The sequence below is a fragment of the Equus caballus genome, unplaced genomic scaffold (assembly GCF_041296265.1).
Source record: "Equus caballus isolate H_3958 breed thoroughbred unplaced genomic scaffold, TB-T2T haplotype2-0001077, whole genome shotgun sequence".
Taxonomy (NCBI): domain Eukaryota; kingdom Metazoa; phylum Chordata; class Mammalia; order Perissodactyla; family Equidae; genus Equus; species Equus caballus.
In genome coordinates this window covers 111,178-133,307 of record NW_027222073.1, presented here as the reverse complement: position 1 = coordinate 133,307, position 22,130 = coordinate 111,178, and the positions used below count along the sequence as shown (strand labels likewise).

Sequence of the window (22,130 nt, the reverse complement as noted above, 5' to 3'; positions counted from 1 at the left end):
TTTCTTGCCCCTATTTCAGAGCCTAAATAGCACTTCACAGTTCCAGAGGCAAGGCTGGGAGCTTTATCTCTCAGCAACTAAAACACTAACTTCTCACCCTGAAGCCCTGCTTCGCTTCTGATATTCCCATGGGCTGTTGGGTCTCTATATGGGCTTGCTGCTCTCCCTCTCATTTGTGGCAGCTGGGGATTTCTCTCCAGTTCAGCTGTGCATTAAACCAGTGTTCGCACGTGTGTGGGATGCGTGTGGGAGGGGCAGGGGGTGATGGGCAAGAGGAGGTTTTCCCTCAGCTTGGTGCACTGTATTTTCTAGAAGTATGCTAAATGATTTTTAAATGGGCTTTCCTTTTTTATTTTTAATTGTGGTAAACTACACATAACATAAAATTTACCATCTTAACCACTTTAAATGTTAACCATTTTTAATTGTACAGTTCAGGAGTGTTAAATATATTCACACTGTTGTGCAAACAATTTTCAAAACTAGTTTCATTTTGCAAAACTGAAACTCCATATCTGTTAAACAACAACTCCCTTTTCCCCCTTTCCCCCGACCCGTGGCAACCAACACTCTTCTTTCTGTCTCTATAATATGACTGCTCTAGGTATCTCATATTAGTGGAGTCATACGACATTTGTCTTTTTGTGACTGGCTCATTTCACTTAACATTACGTCTTCAAGGTTTATCCATGCTGTAGTATGTACCAGAATTTCTTTCCTTTAAGTCTGAATAATCCATCATTGTATATATATACACCATATTTTGTTTATCCACCCATTTGTCAATTGATACTTGGCTCGCTTCCATCTTTTGGCTATTGTGAATAATGTTGCTACAAACATGGGTTTCAAATACCTCTTCAAGATGTTGTTTTCAATTCTTTTGGATATACCAAAAATGTAATTGTTAGATGATATGTATTCTTTTTTAAAATTCTGTGAAACCACTGTACTGTTTTCCATAGTGGCTGCATCACTTTACATTCCTATCAACAGTGCACATTGTTTCCACTTTCTCCACCTCCTCCACAACAATTGTTTTTTTGATAGTAGCCATCCTAATGGATATGAAGTGGCATCTCATTGTAGTTTTGATTTGCATTTCCCTAGTGATTAGTAACATAGAGCAGTTTTTCATGTGTTTACTGGCCATTTGCAGATAGATCTTCTTTGGAGAACTAAATGATTTTTTAAAAATATTTTTTATTGAAATTTACCAACATATAGAAAGGCATGCTGATTGACTCAAAGTTTTGTTTCAGTAAATTATGGTTGATTATACAAACGGTTTTCCTTAGTTGAGACAATTCAGAGTTCATCAAAATCATCATATGAAGTCCATCATCAATGGTATTACCATTCCATCCCGTGTCCCTTCGGGAAATAGCTACAGTTAGAGATCAGGATATATGGCCATGAACTGCCTCAGTACTGGCCCCTGAAATATCTATAAATAGTATATCTCAGATGTGAATCCAAGTAATGGTAGATTTTGCCCTGAGAATTCCATTCGAGGTAATCGTATAAAACCTATCAATCAACCAACAAACAAAAATACAGTGAATGCTATTTTACCTACAAATAGAAAATCTGTTGTAGGACTTTTTCATGGTGAACATATCCTGTCTTTTTTGCATTCTTTCTATCACAGATTGAGGCACCCAACCGCAGTGGCCAAGCTGAGGTGAGAGCTGCTGCTCTGCACAGAGAACAGTGACACTCGCCTCTCACCAGCCCCGAGGCCCACGCCCCCAGGTACCTCTCCCAGATGGAATCATCTTCGCAGGCGCCCCGGTCGTCCGTGTCCGGCGAGCAGGAAGAGCGGGAGCTGAAGGACGGCCTCCTCAGGCTAGCGGCCGTGGCTGTGGAGGGCCCGGGCTGCTGTGCCCAGCGGGGACACGGAGCGGCGTCCACGGACGCCGGGGGAACGGACGAGCCCGGCCCGGGAGAGAGCAGCACAGCGCGGCCGGACTCCGCCGGGCTCGGCTCTGGGCAGGCAGGCGCGGCTCGCCCACGCCTCCCACGCCTCCCAGGACGGCGGCCCAGCAGCCGCGCGCTCCTCTCCTCGCGCGCACGCATGCGCCGCCGCCCAGACGCTGCCCGGCCGTTGCCCCGCCCCCACTCTGGCGGTGGACTGCGGACAGCGACGGGGACACCCTCCTGGCAGAACTCCTGCGGCCCCGCCCACACGCTGCTTAGGACCTCCGCGGAGCGGCAAGGTGCGCTGACAGGGACGCAGGGTCCCCGCTACGCTCTCTCTCGGGGAACTGCAGCCTCCTCGGGTTTGACTTGAATGTCACACCCGAAACCACGCAACGCCTACAAGAAAACATAGGCAGTATGCTCTTTGACATCAGTCTTAGCAGCCTATTTTCAAGTACCACGTCTGACTGGGCAATGCAAACAAAACACAAAAGGAACAAATGGGACGGCATCAAAGTAAAAGAAATCTTCTGCACGGCAAAGGAAACCATCCACAAAACCAAAACACAACCTAACAACCGGGAGAACATACTTGCAAACCATAAATCGGATAAGGGGTTTATATCCAAAATACAGACAGAACTCACACAGCTCAACAACAACAAAAAGCAACAACCCACATAAGAAGACGGGCTAAAGATCTGAGCAGTGATCTCTCCAAAGAAGACATACGGATGGCCAACCGGCCTATGGAAAGGGGCTCCACGTCTTTAGCCATCAGAGAAAGGCAAATCAAAACTACAAGGAGAGGTCACCTTACTCTGCTCAGAATGGCTCTAATTAACGAGACAAGACACAGTGTGGGAGAGGATGTGGAGAGAAGGGAACTCTCCTACACTGCTGGTGGGAGTGCAGACTGGTGCAGCCACTATGGAAAGCAGTATGGAGTAGCCTCGGAAAACTAAGAATACATCTACCATATATATGATCCAACGAGCCCACTGCTGGGTATTCATCCAAAGAACTTGAAAACACCAATGCAGAAAGACACATGCACCCCTAGGTTCACTGCAGCATTATTCACAACAGCCAAAACTTGGAAGCAACCTAGGTGCCCATCAAGGGAAGAACGGATAAAGAAGACGTGGTATGTATACACAATGGAATGCTACTCGGCCCTAAGAACTGATGAGATCCGGCCATTTGTGACAACGTGGATGGACCTTGAGGGGCAGCCACCCCTTGGACCCTGTTTGTTAGTACCATTGGAAATTTCTCCTGAGTCCCTACTCAAAAAGGAAGTGGGTGGGGGGTAGAATAAGAAGGCCATATATTTGAAGGAAATAGGAGAAAATATTTCATTGTGAAAGTAATAAATGTTCCTTTTCAGAAGTCATGTGTATGTTGACAGTCTATGTCTTAAGGTACCATAATGAAACAACGTACACCTCATCTTCTCCCTCTTTTATCTGAGCATTAGGTTAAAATTCATGAAATTCCTAAGCTTAAAAAAACACACAAAAATCAGAAGGAAAGTTTTGGAGGTCATGGATGTGTTCAGCACTTGGTTGTGGGGATGATATGATGGGTGTATGCATATGTCCAAACTAATCAATACACATATAGAAAACGTGTGCATTTTTTGTCTATTACTCATACCTCAACAGAGCTAAAAATTCAAATAAATTCCTAAGTTTACTTTTTGAGGGTATATAAAAGTCAAAATTTCTAATAAAATTCAGATTCTTAATTTCTGAACATAAATAGCATTCCTGCTTTGATGGGTGACCCCACGACTCTCAAAAAAATTAAGAGCAATTGCTACTGTCAATCTCAGTGGAAGTTATTTTCAACACCTCACCCCCTCCTTTACACCTCATTATTTAAAAACCAAGGAAATAGTCTTCAGCTTTTAAAATGAAGGAGTAAATGAGTCAGCTTGACATTATACTTTATTCAAGATTTAATGTTAAGTAAAGGAAATAGCTGAGCATGAGCAGAATCCCTTCCATAACTCATCTTTTCTCCTATGCTGATAATAAAAATGACACTCTACTTAAACATAGTTTGCATGATATATTCTCAAGTAAATATACTTAACTGCTGGACATTTTATTTTGAGATTCTTATTCAATTTCTTCATATTTATCTATAAAACTTATTTGGCATCTTTCATCTTTTTACCATTTTCATCTTTTTAACTTTCGAAGGTTTAACTTTCCAAGAGACTATTTTTTAATGACGAGCTAACTGATGAATTTGTGCACCAACTGTTTTTTTGAGACTGAATATACAAATGGACAAAGGCCAGATCATATATGACAGTATAACTCTGACCCCCAACGTGGGAAGCAAACATCCCAAGAAGCCAAATCACAGCCCCTGCAGCATTCAGCACAGAACAGTCAGCACTTGGTCAGTAACTGCCAGTTTCCAAAACTCTCGTTCTGCTTTCAACACAGGACTGCCAGAGAAAGTCACATATGCTCCCTAAACCAGCACATAGGATGCCTGCCTTCTACTTAGTGAGCTCCAGCTTCCCCGTGTCAACAACTTCCAATCAGGCCACCCCTCCCCCAATCCCCTGACCTCTGCCACCCTCTCCCCTCCCTTTCCCTTCTCTCCTCTTCTTGTGCATGCAACAATCCTCTCCTGTCGCATTACAGTCTCTGCAATATTTTTAACGTGTGATAGAGCAGCTCCTCCCTCAGAGTTCTTCCTGGTCCATATTTTCCTAGCTTAGCTTATGCGTTTATTTTTTCCATGTAGGATCATTTATCTAACTCAACATAAAAGCTCGTTAAAATTTTTATTGGCATTGTATTCAATTTATAAAGTAATGTGACTGACCATTTAATGAAACTTCCTAACTTAAAACATAGACTGACTTTCCATTTGCCAACTATTTTTAATTGAAATTTATAGTGTGATCGTTGTAGATTCTACACTGCTGTAAGGAATAACTCCAAAAGTTCCGGTGTACACTTTACCCAGTTCCTTACAATGATAACATTCTGCAAAACTATAGGACGATACCACAGCCAGCTTGTTGGCATTGATGCAATCCACTATCTTATTCAGATTTCTCCAGTTTTACTTGTACTAATTTGTTCCTGTGTATTTAGTTCTGTACAATTTTATCAGATGTGCAAGTTTCTGTATCCATCACAGCTAAAATAATGATCAGTTTTATCACTACAAGGTATTCTTGTATTGCCTATTAAAAAATCAATGGATGTTATTTTTTAGAGCAGTTTTACGTTTACAGCAAAATTTAATGAAATACACAGTGTTCTCATATAGTCCTTGCCGCCACATGTGCATAACCTTTCTGTTGTCAATATCCCTCATCAGAGTAGTATACTTTTCACAATTGATGAACATACATAGGCACATCATTATCACTCAAAGTCCATAATTTACATTAAGGTTCACTCTTGGTGTCAGAGATCACTAGGGTATAACTCTGTGGTCCATTTCTGGATTCTCTACTCTGTTCCATTGATTTATGTAGCTGTCCTACAATGAAAATGATGATGCTGTGATTACAGTATGTACAAGGCAATACTAAATATTGTTAAAGTGTTTACTGCCGCATTATTCTTCCTGTCATGATTGTTTTAGCTACTCTCAGCTATGTGCCTTTCTATATAAATTTTAGAAAAAGGTGTCTCTGTCTACAAACTGTGGTGGAATTTTTATTAGAATAATATTAGACCTATAGATCAATTTGGGGATAATTGAGACCTGTACTCATTATTCTATCCAGTAACATGGTGAGGACTGCAGAATTCTCAGCATATAACAACTCCTTCCAAACCCCCACACCAGGAGGAGACTCAACCAAACTCTGGCATGGCTTCTAGCTGCATGAGTCTGTGTAACCGGAATGACTCCAGCCCACCATTAAAATGCCTTCCTGAGAGCTCAAAGCTGACAGAAAAATTTGCTATTTATTTTAGTCAACACCCAATTATAGGCCTCTGATCCCCCTTCTTAGAGTATTTACTAAAGAGGGCTTACAACTGTAGATATGTATCTCTCACAATTCTCTAAAGGACCTAAGAGCCACTCCTTTGAAATACGATCATTAAGACAGATAGAGCCTCTTTTTCTCAACTTCTGAGTGAGGATAGAATCCTAACTTTGATAACTGCAAAGTAACGAACACGGTGGGTCTAATCACAGTTATGGTAACCAACCTTTGTCCTTTTTCACTTCTTTGACTCCACTGAGCCCCTGAACCCTGCTCCTTCATTCCCTCTTTAAAATTCTAGATTCACCTCCGTACAAATCTGAGCGCAGCTCAGCTTCTGTCAGCTGTTACTGAATAAAATCTGCTTTCACCACTTGAACTAATTTCTGCTGCATTTGTCTTTGACAATAGTAAGGCTCTCAATTTATTTGCATCTTCTTTAATCACTGTAATCGGTATTTTATAATTTTCAGCATCAGATCCTGTACACATGTTCTTGAATTTATGCCTGAATATTTCATGTTCTTCAGAGTGCTTTTAAATAATACAGCATTTTCAAGTTTATCATCTGCAGGTTCATCATTAGTTGTAGAAATAAAATTGTCTTTTGTGTGTTGATCTTGTACTTTGTACTTGGTGAACTTTTTGTACTCACGTATTAGTTCTGATTTTTTTTTTTTTTTTTGTAGATTCCCAGAGTTTTTTTACACAGACAACAATGAAACTAGGAATGGTTACATTTTTTCCTTTCTAAACTCTATGGCTTTTATTTCCTTTACTTCTGTTATTGCCAGAAGCTTCAGTATTTTGTTGAATAAGAGTAGTGAAAGTGGTATTCCTTTTCTTGTTCCTTATTGTGGGGAGAATCATTTAGTCTTTCCCTGTTAAGCATGAAGTCAACTGTGCATTTTCTGTAGATGACCTTCAACAAGTGAAAGTAGTTTCCATCTATTTCAAACTTGCTAGAAAATTTTATGACAAACAGGAGTTGGATTGTATCAAATGTTTTCTCTACATCTCTTGCTTATTCACAAGTCTTGCCCTTAAACAAATAGACAGCCAGTTATTTCTCTGGCAAAAATTGGTTTATCTGGGATTAGCAAAGAATAGCCATTTGGAGTGTGCAACCATGGCAAGCCATGCAGGAGCACCCAGCAAGGAAGAGAGGAGAAGCTCTTTTATCTCAGAGTGGGGAAAACTGTGGGGGCTATTGGACACAGTCTTGAGGGCAGTGGCTTTTCATCGGCAGAGTTGTGACAGTCTCTCCTTGGGTTAGTTTCTGACTGGTCAGGAAGAGAAAGTCTTTATTCTTCCTGTTGCACTGCGCCTTTGACATAGGGCATGAGAACTCCCTCTATTAGCCTTCCAACACTATTTCAACTACGTTTCCGTTTATTAACTTTCACATGTCCCCATTTTGATTGCGATCTTTCTCTGAAAGCACTGTTGATCTGCAGTCAGATTTTTCCACTTTCAGTAGCCTCTCGTCCCTCGATGCCAGGAAGGAGCGTCTCTGGGAGTCATGTCCCAGGTTGGAGGAAAAACACACAGATTGGAAACCTATTGTGGCCACATTTGAGGAACACGGAGTGAGAGGAGGGAGAACTCTCTGGCACTTTTTACCTGAAGTTTGCACGCTATCAAGATCAGAGGCATTGGAGATGATCTGAAGTGTCATGTCATCCTCAAAGGTTTGGCAGACAAACTTCCAACAGACCTGGTCCAGACACCTTGGAAACCTTCGCATCAGATACTGTCTGCTTCCATTTGGAGAAATCTTTATTTTTAAGTCACCAAATGATGTGCAGTCCCCCCAAGAGTTTGTGCTTTCTTCAGGTGTGTCGCATGAATCCAAGTCTTGAGTTTTGTGGCAAAAAGCTTGGCTAGCAGCGCCCGATTGAGGAAAATACTATCATCTTGGTTGAGTTTTGTTAGTTTGAAATTTTTGGTAAGTTGTTCCTTGTTTTCAAGTTGTGAAATTATGAGAATGGAACTGTTCATATTATTTTCAATGGCTGAAGAACCTGCAGTGATCTATCCCTCTAGTGTGTCTCAGGCCTTTGAGGGTGAAGAGGCTTCCCCAAAGCTTCTTGAGGCAGAACGCTGTTTGCTGTTGGCCCCTAACAGCTTGAGTGCATCTGGGTTGGGGAGGAGACAGAGACTTCCAAGAACAAGTTGTTTCTTCTTGAAGGAATGCTGAAGATGCCCAAAGTATGGTACTTTGACATACAAATTATTTCGAGCCAAAAGCAATCGAGAGCCAGCAGATGCAGGAAAAACTCTTGATCTCCACCTTGACTGCTTTAAATGAAGGATAGACTTCCTCTTTGGAAAGGAAATTTATGTTTCTAAAGGAAATTTCCATTAGTAAAAGCATCTGCACCAGAAAGAGAATGACTCTTAGAGAATTTTTTTTTGAGGAAGATTAGCCCTGAGCTAACATTCCCCACCAACCCTCCTCTTTTTGCTTAAAAAGATAGGCCCTGAGCTAACATCCATGCTCATCCTCCTCTACTTTATACGTGGGATGCCTGCCACAGCATGGCTTGATAAGTGGTGTGTAGGTCCGCACCTGGGATGTGAACTGGTGAACCCCAGGCCATCAAAGCAGAATGTGTGAATTTAACCCGTGTACCAGCAGGCCAGCCCCTACAGAATTTTTTTTTTTTTGAGGAAGATTAGCCCTGAGCTAACTGCTGCCAATCCTCCTCTTTTTGCTGAGGAAGACTGGCCCTGAGCTAGCATCCACGCCCATCTTCCTCTGCTTTATGTGTGGGACACCTGCCACAGCCTGGCGTGCCAAGTAGTGCCATGTCTGCACCTGGGATCAGAACCGGCAAACCCCAGGCCACCAAAGTGGAACGTGCGCACTTAACCAGTGAACCATCAGGCCAACCCCTAGAGAATTTTTTTAACTGAGAGATTTATCTGCATAACAAGGCAAGCTTTATTTATTATACATTTTCTCCCCTCATCTTCCCATAATTTTCCTTCAGCCACTTCCTGCTGCTGCTCACCCAGATGGCTTCCTGCTTCCAAGCTCCCCCATGTGCACCCAGTGTGGACTGGACTTGCAACTGGCAGCTGGTGTGGAGCTGCCTGCTCGAGGGCTGCAGAGCACCATCCTAAGTCTCATCCCCAGCATGACCTACCTGGCCAGCAATACTCAGGATCTGCCACCACTGCACAGGATTGGGGCAGCTGCACTGATGGTTCAGATTGTGGGCAGTACCCAGCCCAATTCCCACTCACTTTTGTTGACCACATGCCTGTGCTGTTTGCAGATGGTACAGATTTAAAAGAGAAGTCATATCCTGCTATTAAAGTGGAACTGTTGGACTGACTTGAGGGATTTTTCAACACCTGCAAAACTAAAGAGAAGCTGGGAGAATTATCAGAAGAGTTCTACAAAAATGAACTACTATCGATTGAAATGTTGAATATACATGTCCCTGCAGTTGCTAAATTGAGACGTCTTTTAGACAGTTCTCCTAGGGAAGATTTACTAGACATTCTGACATCACTTATCCAAACAAGCAACAGAAATGCTCCAAATTTTAGATACTGTGACTCTGGAGGAACTGTCCAAGATGATGATACCACTGCTGGTGAAACAAATGCAAGAATTGAAATTGCTTTAAAAAAAACAGAAAACTTGGGGCTGGCCTGGTGGCACAGTGGTTAGGTTTACATGTTCTCCCTCAGTGGCCTGGAGTTTGCCAGTTCAGATCCTGGGTGCAGACCTATGCACCACTCATGAAGACATTTTGTGGCAGGAGTCCCACATATAATGTAGAGGAAGGTGGGCATGGATGTTAGCACAGGGCCAGTCTTCCTCAGCAAAAAGAGGAGGATTGGTGGTAGATGTTAGTCAGGGCTAATCTTCCTCAAAAAAAAAAAAATTATAACAATAAAACAGAAAAAGCGAGAAAGATGATAATAAATGCATTATATGAATATGCCTCAATAGGATTTCACACATCCTAGGTACTTTATTTTCTGGCACATTGTTATGGGATATCATGCAGGTGATTTCGACATATCCTGTGTGTTTTCCATGCGTGTCCGACACCTGATTCTGGCGTGTCCGGCAGGTAGTTTCAGTGAATCAGGCACCTGTTCCGGCGTATCCAACAGGTGGTCCCGGCATGTCGGGTAGGCGATTCCAGCACATGTGACATGTGGTTCCGGCGTATGCGGCAGGGGATTTCGACGTGTCCGGCAGGTGGTTCCAGCATGTCCAGCACCTGGTTCTGGCATGTTTTGCAGGTGGTTCCGTCATGTCGGCACCTGGTTTTGGCATGTGCAACACCTGTGTCTGGTGTATCTGGCAGGTGGTACTCACAAGACTGGCAGGTGGTTCAGATGTGTCTGGCACCTGGTTTTGGCATGTGCGACACCTGCGTCTGGTGTATCCGGCAAGTGGTTCTCACAAGACTGACAGGTGGTTCAGCTGTGTCAAGCAGGTGGTTCTGGCATTTCAGGCACCTGGTTCTGGCCTCTGCTGTACCTGTTTCTGGTGTATCCATCACATGGTTCCAGCGTGGCTGGCACATGGTTCTGGCATATTCGGCAGGTTGCTTCAGCGTACTGGGTGCCTGGTTCTGGCGTATCTGACAGTGGGTTCCATGGTTTCTGGCAGGTGGTTCCTGCGTGTCTGGCATGTGTTTCCGGTACGCTCTGAATGTGGTTCCAGCGTGTCCGTCAGGTGGCTACCATGTGTCCAGGACCTGATTCCATCGTGCGCGGTTGGTACTTTCAGAGTGTCCAGGTGTTGGTTCCAGCATGTCTGGCCGTTGGTTCCCACATGTCCAGGGGTGATTCCGGTGTGTCCGGCAGGTTGTTCCGGCCTTTTCCAGAAATTGCTTCTGGTGTACCCAGGACCTGGTTCTGGTGTATCCGGCAGGTGATTTTGGCGTGTCCAGCAGGTTGTTCCAATGTGTTACACTGGTGGTTCTGGCCTCCGTGGCAGGTGTTTGTGGCATGTCTGGCACCTGATTCTGGCGTATACGGCAGGTGGTTTCAGGGTATCTGGTACCTGGGTGCGGCACATCCAACAGATGGTTCCGAGTGTCTGGCAGGTGGTTCCGAAGTGTCTAGCATGTGGTTCTAGTACGTTCGGAAGATGGCTCAGGCGTGACCGTTGGGTGCTTCAGGCATGTGCGGGAGTTGGTTCTGGCGTGTCAGAGTCATGGTCCCAGCATGTCCGTCATTTGGTTCCAGGTGGTTCTGGCTTGTCTGGTGGGTGCTTCCAGTGTGTCTGGCGGGTCGTTCTGGCATGTCTGTGTGGTGGTTCCAGAGTGTGTGGCGGGTGGTTACGGCATGTCTACCAGGTTTTTCCAGCATCCAAGGTGCCTGGTTCCAGCGTATCAGGCAGGTGATTTTCGTGTGTCCAGCAGGTGGTTCAGGTCTGTCCGGGAGATGGTTCCGGCGTGTCCAACATGTGGTTCTGGCATATCTGAGAGGTGGCTCCGGTGTGTCCGGCAAGTGGTCCCGTTCTGTCTGGCACATGGTTACGGGGTATCATGCAGGTGATTTCAACGTGCCCAGTCGGTTGTCGAGGCCTGTCTGACACCTGGTTCTTGTGTGCCCGGCAGGTAGTTTCAGTGAATCAGGCACCTGGTTCTGGCATATCCAACAGGTGGTCCCGGCATGTCTGGTACGTGATTCCCGCCTGTGCAGCACATGGTTCCGGCGTATCCGGCAGGTGATTTCGACGTGAGCGGCAGGTGGTTCCAGCATGTCAGGCACCTGGTTCTGGCATGTCTTGCAGGTGACTCACTCGTGTCTGGGACTTGGTTCTGGCATTTCTTTAAGGTGGTTCATTCATGTCCAGCACCTGGTTTTGGCGTGTGCAACACCTGTTTCTGGAGTTCTTGGCAGGTGGTTCTCACAAGACTGGCAGGTGCTTCAGGCGTGTCCAGCAGGTGGTTCTGGCATGTCGGGCACCTGATTCTGGTGTGCCCAGCATGTGGTTCCAGACTGTCTGTCAAGTGGTTCAAGCTGGTCTAGCAGGTGTTTCAGGTGTGTCCAGCAGCTGTTTCAGGCGTGTCCGGCACCTGGTTCTGGCCTGTGCTGGACCTGTTTCTGGTGTATCCGTCACATGGTTCCAGCGTGTCTGGCACATGGTTCTGGCATATTCGGTAGGTGGCTTCAGCATACTGGGAGCCTGGTTCCGGTGTATCTGACAGTTGGTTCCATGGTGTCTGGCAGGTGGTTCCTGTGTGTCTGGCATATGGTTCTGGTACATTCGAAAGGTGGTTCCGGCATGTCCAGCAGGTTGCAACAGTGTGTCTGGGACCTGATTCCATCCTGTCCGGTTGATGCTTTCAGAGTGTCCTGGCTTTGGTTCCGGCCTGTCTTGCAATTAGTTCCCACATGTCCGGTGGGTGATTCTGGCGTGTCTGGCAGATTTTCCAGCCTTTTCCAGAAATTGGTACTGGCGTATCCAGGACCTGGTTCCGGTGTATCTGGCAGGTGATTTTGGCGTATCCAGCTGGTTGTTCTGGCGTGGTAGGATGGTGGTTCCAGCTTGTGTGGCAGGTGTTTGTGGCGTGTCTGGCACCTGGTTCTGGCATATTTGGGAGGTGGTTTCAGTGTATCTGTTACTTGGTTCTGGGATATCCAACAGGTGGTTCCGAAGTGTGTGGCATGTGGTTCTGGTAGGTTCAGAAGACGGTTCCAGCCTGTCCGTTAGGTGCTTCCAGCATGTCTGGAAGTTGGTTCTGGTGTGTCAGACTCATGTTTCCAGTGTGTCCAGTGGGTAGTTCCAGGTGGATCTGGTGTGTCCGGTGAGTGCTTCCGGTGAGTCTGCTGGGTCGTTATGGGATGTCTGTGTGGTGGTTCCAGAGTGTTCGGCAGGTGCTTTCGGCATGCCTGTCGGGTTTTTCCAGCATCTAAGGTGCCTGGTTCAAGCATATCCAGCAGGTGAGTTCTTTCTCAGCTTCCTAAAGAGCTGGAAGCAAGACAGTTTGTGGCTTGTCTCCGCTTGAGGGACGGAGGCAGTGCTTTGTGCCGTCCACCTCTCGAGCAATATAGGGCATGGTTGAGAGCAAATGGGCCTTTCTGACATAGGAGTTTTCTGACACTCTCTCCACGAATGCACAAGGACAGTTGGTTAAAAGCCTCTTGTCTCTATCCTCCTAAGCTTGTGGAATCACAATCATTTGGGCCTTGGCCCCATTGCTTAAGGGGAAGATGTAGCCATTACCCCTGAGCCGGCTTGGCAAGAGGGAAATGTGGCAGAAGCAGAAGTTCTAAAGCAGCGAGTTAAGTGCTGGGAGGAAATGGCGTTCAGCTGCCTGTGTATGAGAGGTTCCCAATATGCTGTAAGAGCACTGTGGAAAGCGACTTCTTTCTCAGCTTCCTAAAGAGCTGGAAGCAAGATGGTTTGTGTCTTGTCTCCCCTGGAGGGATGGAGGCAGTGCTTTGTGCCTTCCACCTCTAGAGCAATGTAGGGCACGGCTGAGAGCAAAGGGGCCTTTCTTCCATAGGTGCTTTCTGACACTCTCTCCTCCAGTGCACAAAAGCGGTTGGTTAAAAGCCTATTGTCTCTCTCCTCCTAAGCATGTGGATGCACAATCATTCGGGCCTCAGCCTCCTTGCTTAAGGAGAAGATGTAGGCATTTTGTCTGAGCCGGGCTGGCAAGATGGAAATGCCCCAAAAGCAGAAGTTCTAAAGCAATGAGTTAAGGGCTCCAAATAAACAGCATTTCAGGTGTCTTTGTATGAGATGTTCAAGGTACACTATAAGAACAGTGTGGCAAGTGAGTTCTTTCTCAGCTTCCCAAAGAGCTGGAAGCAAGATGGATTATTGCTCATCTCCCCTTGAGGGTTGGAGGCAGTGTTTTGTGCCTTGCAATTTTAGGGCAATGTAGGACTCTGCTGAGCAAACTTGGCCTTTCTTCCATAGCTGCTTTGTGAACACTCTCTCCACCCATGCACAAGGGCGGCATGAGAGGTTGCCAGTATGCTGTAAGAGCACTGTGGGAAGCAAGTTTTTCTTAACTTCCAAAGAGTGGTTGGTTAAAATCCTATTGTCTCTCTCCTCCTAAGCATGTGGAAGGACAATCATTCGTGCCTCGGCCGAATGATTCAGGCAGGACTTGTGTGACCCACCTGCCTTAAATGCTGGAACCAACTGTTGGACACTTCAGAAGCATCATCTGGAAACGGTGGAACCACCCACCGCAGATGTGAGAATCAGGTCCAAAACGTGCCAGAAGCACCTGCAGGACACACCAGAACCATCTGACTCTAACGCCAAAATCACCTGCCGGATACACAAGAACCACTTGATGGACGCTCCAGAATCACATGACGGGCATGAAAGAACCATCTCTCAGAGTGCCAGAACCATGTGCTGGAAATGCCGGAACCACATCACTGACAGACATGAACCACCTGCTGGACACGCCTGAACCACCTGCTTCACTCGCCGGAACCACCTTCTGGACAAGCCAAAATCACCTGCCGGATAACCTGGAACCAGGCCCCTTAGAAGCCAGAAAAAGCCAACAGACATGCCAGAAGCACCTGCCGCACACTCTGGAACCACCATACAGACATGCCTGAATGACCCTCCATACACACCAGAAGCACCCACCAGACACGCCAGAACCACCTGGAACCACCCGCCGGACACACTGGAACCATGACACTGACACGCCAGAACCACCTTGCAGACATGCCAGAAGCACCCAAAGGACATGCTGGAACCATCTTCCGAACGTACCAGAACCACATGCCAGACACACAGGAACCACCTGTCACACACTTCGCAACCACCTGTTGGATATGCCGAGACCATGTGCCAGATACACTGAAACCACCTCCCGAATACGCCAGAACCAGGTGCTGGCCATGCCACAAACACCTGCCAGACAAGCCGGAACCACCAGCCTAACACGCCAGCACAACCTGCCGGACATGCCAAAATCACCTGCTGGATAAACCGGAACCAGGTCCTGGATATGCCAGAACCAATTTCCAGAAAAGGCCAGAGCAACCTGCCAGACAGCCTGGAATCCCCCGCCAGGCATGCGGGAACCAACTGTCAAACACGCCGGAACCAACACCTGGACACACTGAATGCACCAACCACACACGAAGGAATCAGGTTCCGGACGCATGGTAGCCACCAGTCGGACACGCCGGAACCACCTTCAGAACATACTGGAACCATATGCGAGACACACGGGAACTACCTGCCAGACACCACGGAACCAGGCGCCCAGTACGCTGAAGCCACCTGCTGAACACGCCCAAACACTGTGCTGGACATGCCAGATCCATATGATGGATACACCAGAAACAGGTCCAGCACAGGCCAGAACCAGGTTCCAGAAACAGCTGAAACAGCGGCTGGATACACCTGAACCACCTGTTAGACCAGCCTGAACCACTAGATGGAGAATCCTGAACCACATGCCAGGCACACTGTAACCAGGTGCCCGACACACCAGAACCACCTTCTGGACACGTCTGAACCACCTACAAGTCTTGTGAGAACCACCTGCCGGATACACCAGATACAGGTGTCGCACACACCGAAACCAGGTGATGGACATGACTGACCACCTGCAAGACATGCCAGAACCAGACATGCCAGATGGGGAAGAGGTGATTTTGGGGTAGAGGAGCTTTGTAGATTTCTCACTTGGGCACTTACCTGTTTTGTTCTCCATCCAGGTTTTTTCTGGGAGCAAGTTCTTGAGAAACCTATAATGAAAAGTATGAGCTATCTACATAGGGAGAACTCAGACTTCGTTCAGCAATTCCCTGGGCGTCTGGAGACTCGATAGAATACTTTTTTCTTTTTCCATTGCCAACACCCATGCCCATTCAGGCCTATGTGAGTTTTTACAATGCTCCTCCAACTGGTCTCCAAGCCTCCAGCGTGCCTCATTTCTCTTCATCGTAGAGGACAATAGCAGATCAATGTCTCTGAGGCATGGCTCCACCAGTGCCCTCTCGGATGCGGAAACCTTCCCCTCACTGCCTACCTGATAGACTCCAACTCTCTGCCTTAGCACTCAAGGGCCCCTCCGCCTTTCATGTATCCCACAGTCCTGCCAAACCGAACAGTACCCACTACCCAAAAACACACATTGCATTCTTCTCTTTCACCTCTGCCTGATCAGATGATGGACTTGAAACAAAGCCATCATTTGCTAGTTAAGTGACTTTTGCACAGGTCATTTCACCTCCCTGACCCTCAGTTTCTGCATATATAAGTGATGAATAGTAAGATTCACCTCATATTGTTCTTATAAAGAATTAAAATTGACTTAGAGAGCATATGCAAAAGCAGCTGGCTCCCTGCCTGACATGCTGCAGTCACCAATAATTATTCGGATCTAAATATTGGCTCATGCCATGCCCTGCTTCTTTTCCTATTAAAACCTTATCCTTCAAAAATCGGTGTGTACCCTTTCTTGAAAACCAGCCCAAGGTGTAAACTGAAGTTCATTTTCCTAAGCTGCTCAGTAACATTTATAACGCAAAGTCTAATGCGTTAGACCTTTTTTTTTTTTTAAGCAAAAGAAGCTAACTCTGGCTAACTTCAGTTTTCTTATTAAAGAAATTGACTAGAAGGATTTACGGTAACTCACATAACTGAAGGGAATTTTTGAAAAAATCAACAAACAAAAAGCAAAAATAAGCTTTGGAAGACACAATAGAGCACAGTGTATAGTTATTATTACTGCCGTTCACCAAATATTGTCGGCTCTTCTCTGGCACACAGAAGGGATGTATCTTCTTGGCCCCTTAAAGTCAAATGTGACTTTGTGAGCCTTTGGCAAATGAAACTTGAGCAAAAATGAGGCTGTCTCTTCCAGACAAACCTTTGGCAAACAGTAGGAGTGTGTTTTTCCTGCCTGGCAGTTGTGCAAGAAGTTGGATCGAGCATCTTTTAGCTGCCATCTACTCAATCCTCCAGACTGAGCAAGGATAATACAGAGCCAGCCCCTGATGACATGGAGCATGTTCGAGAAATAAACCTTGGTTATTTTTAGCTGAGACTTAGGAGTTTGTTGTGAATACAGCACAACATGGACTATCTGACTGATGAAAACATATGTAGGGGAGGAAGACATTTCCTCTTCCCAAGTGTGGGTTCGTCTGGCTGGAGAACGAATTAAATTCACATGAGACAGAAAAGCAAGAGAAAATTAAACAAAGCTTTATGAGGAACCGTGGCCCGGTGCCTTTCTTCCTGAAGGAAGAAAGGGCACCAAAGAAGTGGGGTGCACATAGTGGTTATATACCGCCAAATGGGGTGTTTCACATGTGATTGAAATGTCCCTCCCACAATAGTCACAAGATTGCCCTGTCGGCACTTGATGGACACAGCAGGTAGTGGGTCTGCTATCTCAGTGGGCATAGCAGGACTCAAGTCGATTGTCTGGAGCTGGGCGGTCACAGGTGAGCTCAGCAATCAGTTCCTAGCCTAAGGAAAGATGCTTAATCCTTAAGAAATGCCAACGTTGGGAGGGGGAGGAAAGTCAGTTACAGGAGGTTACCAGACTAGCACAATAAAATGCAGATTTAAGTCCTTGCGCCTTTGGTATTAAGAGTTTTTAGAGAGAAGGTCATCTCCTTTCTTCTTCCTGGTACAGAGAGGGAGGCAACTTTTACAGATAGAGATTTACCTTACAAATGTAAATGTGCCCTAACAAAGGGCAAGTTCCATTCCTCCTTCCCTGTCCCAGTTTATCAAAAGCAATCAGCCTCAAATAATCCTGATGCCAAAGAGACATATCTTGGGGAGGCCATTTCCAGGTCCCCACACATACATATTACCAATTTCCTGTGCTGTTGACCAAAATGACTTCAGTGAGCCAATATTAGAATTCCTTTTCACAAAGGTGGATAAGTGACAGATTAGAAGTCTACACTGTCCCAGGAGTGTAGACAGATACCATGCTTATATATAGCAAAAATATTTCCTCATTTTGTCCTTTACCTCTCAATAAAAAAGTATATCTATAGAAATCTGGAGGTAAAGCTCCAGACAAAACCAACATGGTGACAAGGAGGAACATTACATACTTGTAAAAGGAGCGACAGATGAGAAAATAATAATAATGGCTGGGAACTTATAGAACCTTGCATTGAAAGGGATCTCATATGGAACTCAGGAAATATTTATAGCTGAAAGCACTACATGGCAAAATCTGGTGGATGGAATTAAACAATACTTAGAAGAAAGATACCTTCAACATACGTATCTAAAAAGAAAAATTAGAAACCAATGAGCTGCTTGTTCAAGAAGCTAGACAAAGAGCAAGACAGTAAAGTCAGGAAGAAAGGAAATGAGAAAGAGAAATGCCAAACCTTTGTTTCTATTTATTTGCTCTTTATTTATTGCTATGGACTGAATTCTCTCTCCCCACCATTCATATATGGAAGCCCTGACCCCGCCTTGTGACAATGTGCAGACACAAGGTCTTTAGGAAGTAATTATGGTGAAAATGAAGTCATAATGGTGGAACCTAAATCAGATAGGACTGTGGCCTCATCAAAAGTGGAAGAGATCTCTCTTTCTGTTTCTTCACATGCATACACACACCCTGCCATCTGAGGACTCAGTGAGAAGGGGACCTTATGCAAGCTGAGGAGAGAGCCCTCTCCAGAACCTGACCATGCTGGCATCCTGATCTCAGGCTTCCAGCCCCCAGAATGGTGAGAAAATAAATTTCTGTTGTTTAAGTCACCCACGCTATGGCATTTTGTTATAGGAACCCAAGCTAAGATGCTTATCTTTCACAGTTTGTTCCTAGGTTCTGGTACCAATTCCAATGTGTGTGGGGTTGTGGGTCAGGGGAGTCCCCCCCACCAACAAGCAATTCTTGGGACACCAGCTGGGTGTCCTACAATTCAACTCGATTCTGACACTATGTACCCAGAGACAGCATCACATCCCACAGGTTAAGGGTTCAGCCCCACAAGACTGCCCCCACTGCAGGTGCCAAGAGCAAGTCTAGGTTGTCACCTATGCTTCTGAGCAACTGGCTGTCAGTAGGAGGTTCCCAAGACTCTCTACTCCGGTTCGACGAATTTGCTAGGGCGGCTCACAGAACTCAGAGAAACCTCTTACTTACTAGATTACCTGTTTATTAGGAAAGGATATAACTTGGGAATACCTCAATGGAACAGACGCACAGGGCAAGACATGGGGAAAGGGCACTGAGCTTCCACGCCCTCTCCAGGTAACCACTCTCCCAGAACCTGCACATGGTCACCAACCTGGATGCTCTTGGAAATCTGTCCTTTTGGGTTTTTATGCATAAGCCGTTTATTTATTCTCTTACCCTCAGCTGCTGTTTTTCCTTCCCCATTTATAGCCCAAAGCCAATCAAAGAAGGACATGTACAGTGTGATGCTGTTCCTGTACATTTTTTAAGTGCATAACAATGTAAGAATTTGTTAACGGAGACATACACATGTATGTCTTGACTATGCATAAAAATGTAATCTTTTGTTAATGGAGCCATGCACATGGATATTCTTGGAATCATAAAGAATGTAATTAATTTTAGGATATTGATACCTATGATGAGGGAGGGAGGAGAACGGGATGGAAATGTGAATTTTAGGTGTGACGGCAACATTTTGCTTCTTAAAAACAGAGATATCGTTGTGGGCTGAATCATGTCCCTGAAAATTCATATGTTGAAGTCCTAACTCCAGGACCTCAAAATAGGGCTGTATTTGGAGAGAGGGCCTCTAAAGAGGTAATTAAGGTAAAGTGAGGTCACATGGGTAGGCTCCAATCCAATGTGACTGATAGTCACGTAAGAAGAGAAGATTAGAACTCAGACACACACAGAGGGAAGACCGTGTGAGGACACAGGGAGAAGCGGCCGGGGAGAGAGGCCTCAGAAGAGACTATACCGGCCAACGCCTTGATCTTGAACTTCAGCCTCCAGAACCGTGAGAAAATAAATTTCTATTGTTTAAGCCACTCTACGTGTGGTATTTTGTCATGGCAGCCCCAGCAAATGAATGCAACATAGGAAGCAAATAGGGCAGAATTGAACGTCTGTTCTTTCTGGGTATTGGGGCCGGAGATAGAGGTCATACTATGTACTCTTCTGCATATTTGAAATATTTCCATAATAGTTAAGAAAATAACAAGCAGATCCCGAAAAAGAATAACCAGAGAGTAGAAATTTATGTGTGATTGCCTTACAGGCCAAGGTGGGTTTCGTGTTGGGCAGGTGGTTCTCTTCCACAGGGTGTGTCAGTCACACATGAATTCCCGTCTCTTGGCTCTGCCATTCCTGATGCCCGTATCATTGTCTGCAACCAATCTGCACAAGGAGAAAGAAGGAACACGGAGAAGACACACCTGCTTTCAAAAGTTCCAACCTGGAAATGGCACACACCACTTCCACTCCCATTGCATTGGCTGAAACATAGTCACACGCCACACCTCACTGCAAGTTGCTGGGTGACTGCCTTCCTGGGCACCCAGGACAAGGATGTGGACAAACAGCCAGTAGTCCCACCCACAATGTCATCAGGTTGACCCTGGTCTTCATGCTGCTGCTCAGTCTACAGCGTGTCTGCCAGGTCTATGGTTAGGGTTTAGATATTTTACAAAGGCGCGGGGTTGGGGGTCATGGTTTGGGACTTCAAAGAGGAGGAAGCCAATTCACAAGGAGACAGAAAACCAAATGTTTGCTGGGCCATCTCTAAACAAATGAGAGAGAACTTGTGTAAAATGGGCCCGGCTAGGTACCTTCTTCTCTACCACATCTAGAGTTCCCTACGTTGACAGCTCCTTCCTGGAACAGGCCTTCTGTCTTAAATTCTTTTAGGCAGTTAGGGGCGAGGCCAAAGTTTCTTTTATATATAAATTTTATGTGTATATATGTAATTTATAGAACTAAATAAATGAATTTAAATATAGATACAATGGATTATATATTCTATTATATATCAATATTAATATATATTATATATATATAGATAATCTCCTTGGTTCTCCAGAGAACCCTGACAAATACAGGAGGAGTTAATATTCTTTTATCGATGGCATTTACATTTAATCATTTGAAATTCTTAGTTATGACATTGTTATGGCTTGCAAGGAAGTGTCCTTTCCAGTGTTTCATTTAGAGGCCTCAAGATACCAATTTTAAAAAGTTTCCCATTTTATTTGTTTGGGTTGATAGGCTTTTTCCAATTGAGTGCACAGATAAACCAATTTAGGAATTTCAAAGGAGCCCCATTTAGGCCAGTGAAGCTTTAAATCACCCTGAGTAATCTGAGCCCAGTGGGACAAAAATCTACATGTAGAAGGTCTGTATTCTTTAAAGACAAAACCAGCAGGAGTCCCAGAGTGGGCTGTTCTTTGGTGGTCCTCTTAGAAAATGGATTTCTCATTTGTATGAACTTACCAAAGGATCAAAGGCCCAAAAAAGGAGTGAAAGAAACAGAAGCTTCTAACAAAGCTGACCATGGAAGGATGGCCAGAACCACTATCAAAGGACGCCTACATAAAGAGTCTGGACCTCTACCAAAAATGGGAGGTCCAGGCCCAGGAGGACTTACCACCAGGAACCAGAGCCACCAGGAGGAGACGACAGAGCACAAAAGATTCTTTGCAGGCACCTTGCTTGTGTCTGTGAAGTGGCACCAGAATTGAAGGTCAGTAGCTAGGGATCCCACTTCTGTCACCATGTAAAGTCGGCAAATAAGAGGCATAAACTGCAAAAGAACCAAAAAGTTTATTTGGGGTCTCAAGAATTGCAATTCAGGAGATGTAGATTCGAGTAGAAGCTCAAATGCGCTCCTAGGAAGACAAAGGAGGCAGGGGTAGATAAAAGGAAAGGACACAGGCTTACAAAGGTCTACAGTGAACAGTTAATGACTGGTTCTGGCATGGGGTGAGCTGACTTGCCAGAACATAGTTGGTCCTAGGCAGACTGCCCCTTCTTGGAATGAGGAAACACTTCAAGATGTGACCTCTGCTGTCAGGTAAAGCTCAAAAGTTCAGTTAACATCTGGTGGTGGATGTGGTGTACAAGCATAAGCCCCACTTCCTTAATCGCCTCCCAGCTCCATTTTAGAAGCCTTGAAAATGGTACTCCATTTTGTCATTGTCATCCACCACAGTCACGCACCATGTAACAATATTAACGATGTTTCGGTCACTAATGGACCACATATATGACAGTGGTCCCATACGGGTAGCACCACATAGCCTGGGTGTGTAGTA

General features: G+C 45.4%; 1 protein-coding gene across 46 annotated transcripts in view; it reads right to left on the bottom strand.

The window, feature by feature from the left end:
* LOC138922534 (uncharacterized) overlaps nucleotides 1–22,130 on the bottom strand; it is a 150,228-nt gene that overhangs the window by 70,331 nt on the left and 57,767 nt on the right. For 35 of the 46 annotated variants that reach the window (XR_011435620.1, XR_011435635.1, XR_011435619.1 and 32 more), the window contains 2 exons: nucleotides 21,464–21,619; nucleotides 20,097–20,217 (listed from right to left, as the gene is read on the bottom strand). Coding sequence is in view for 1 of the 46 variants with exons in the window: in XM_070259110.1 (XP_070115211.1) it covers nucleotides 1,760–2,079 (320 nt within the window). In the remaining 45 variants the exon portion in view is untranslated. Of the gene's footprint in view, nucleotides 1–1,759; nucleotides 2,296–15,569; nucleotides 15,620–20,096; nucleotides 20,218–21,463; nucleotides 21,620–22,130 lie in introns of those variants that run through there. The other 11 variants (XR_011435622.1, XR_011435651.1, XR_011435653.1 and 8 more) reach the window with 2 other exon arrangements.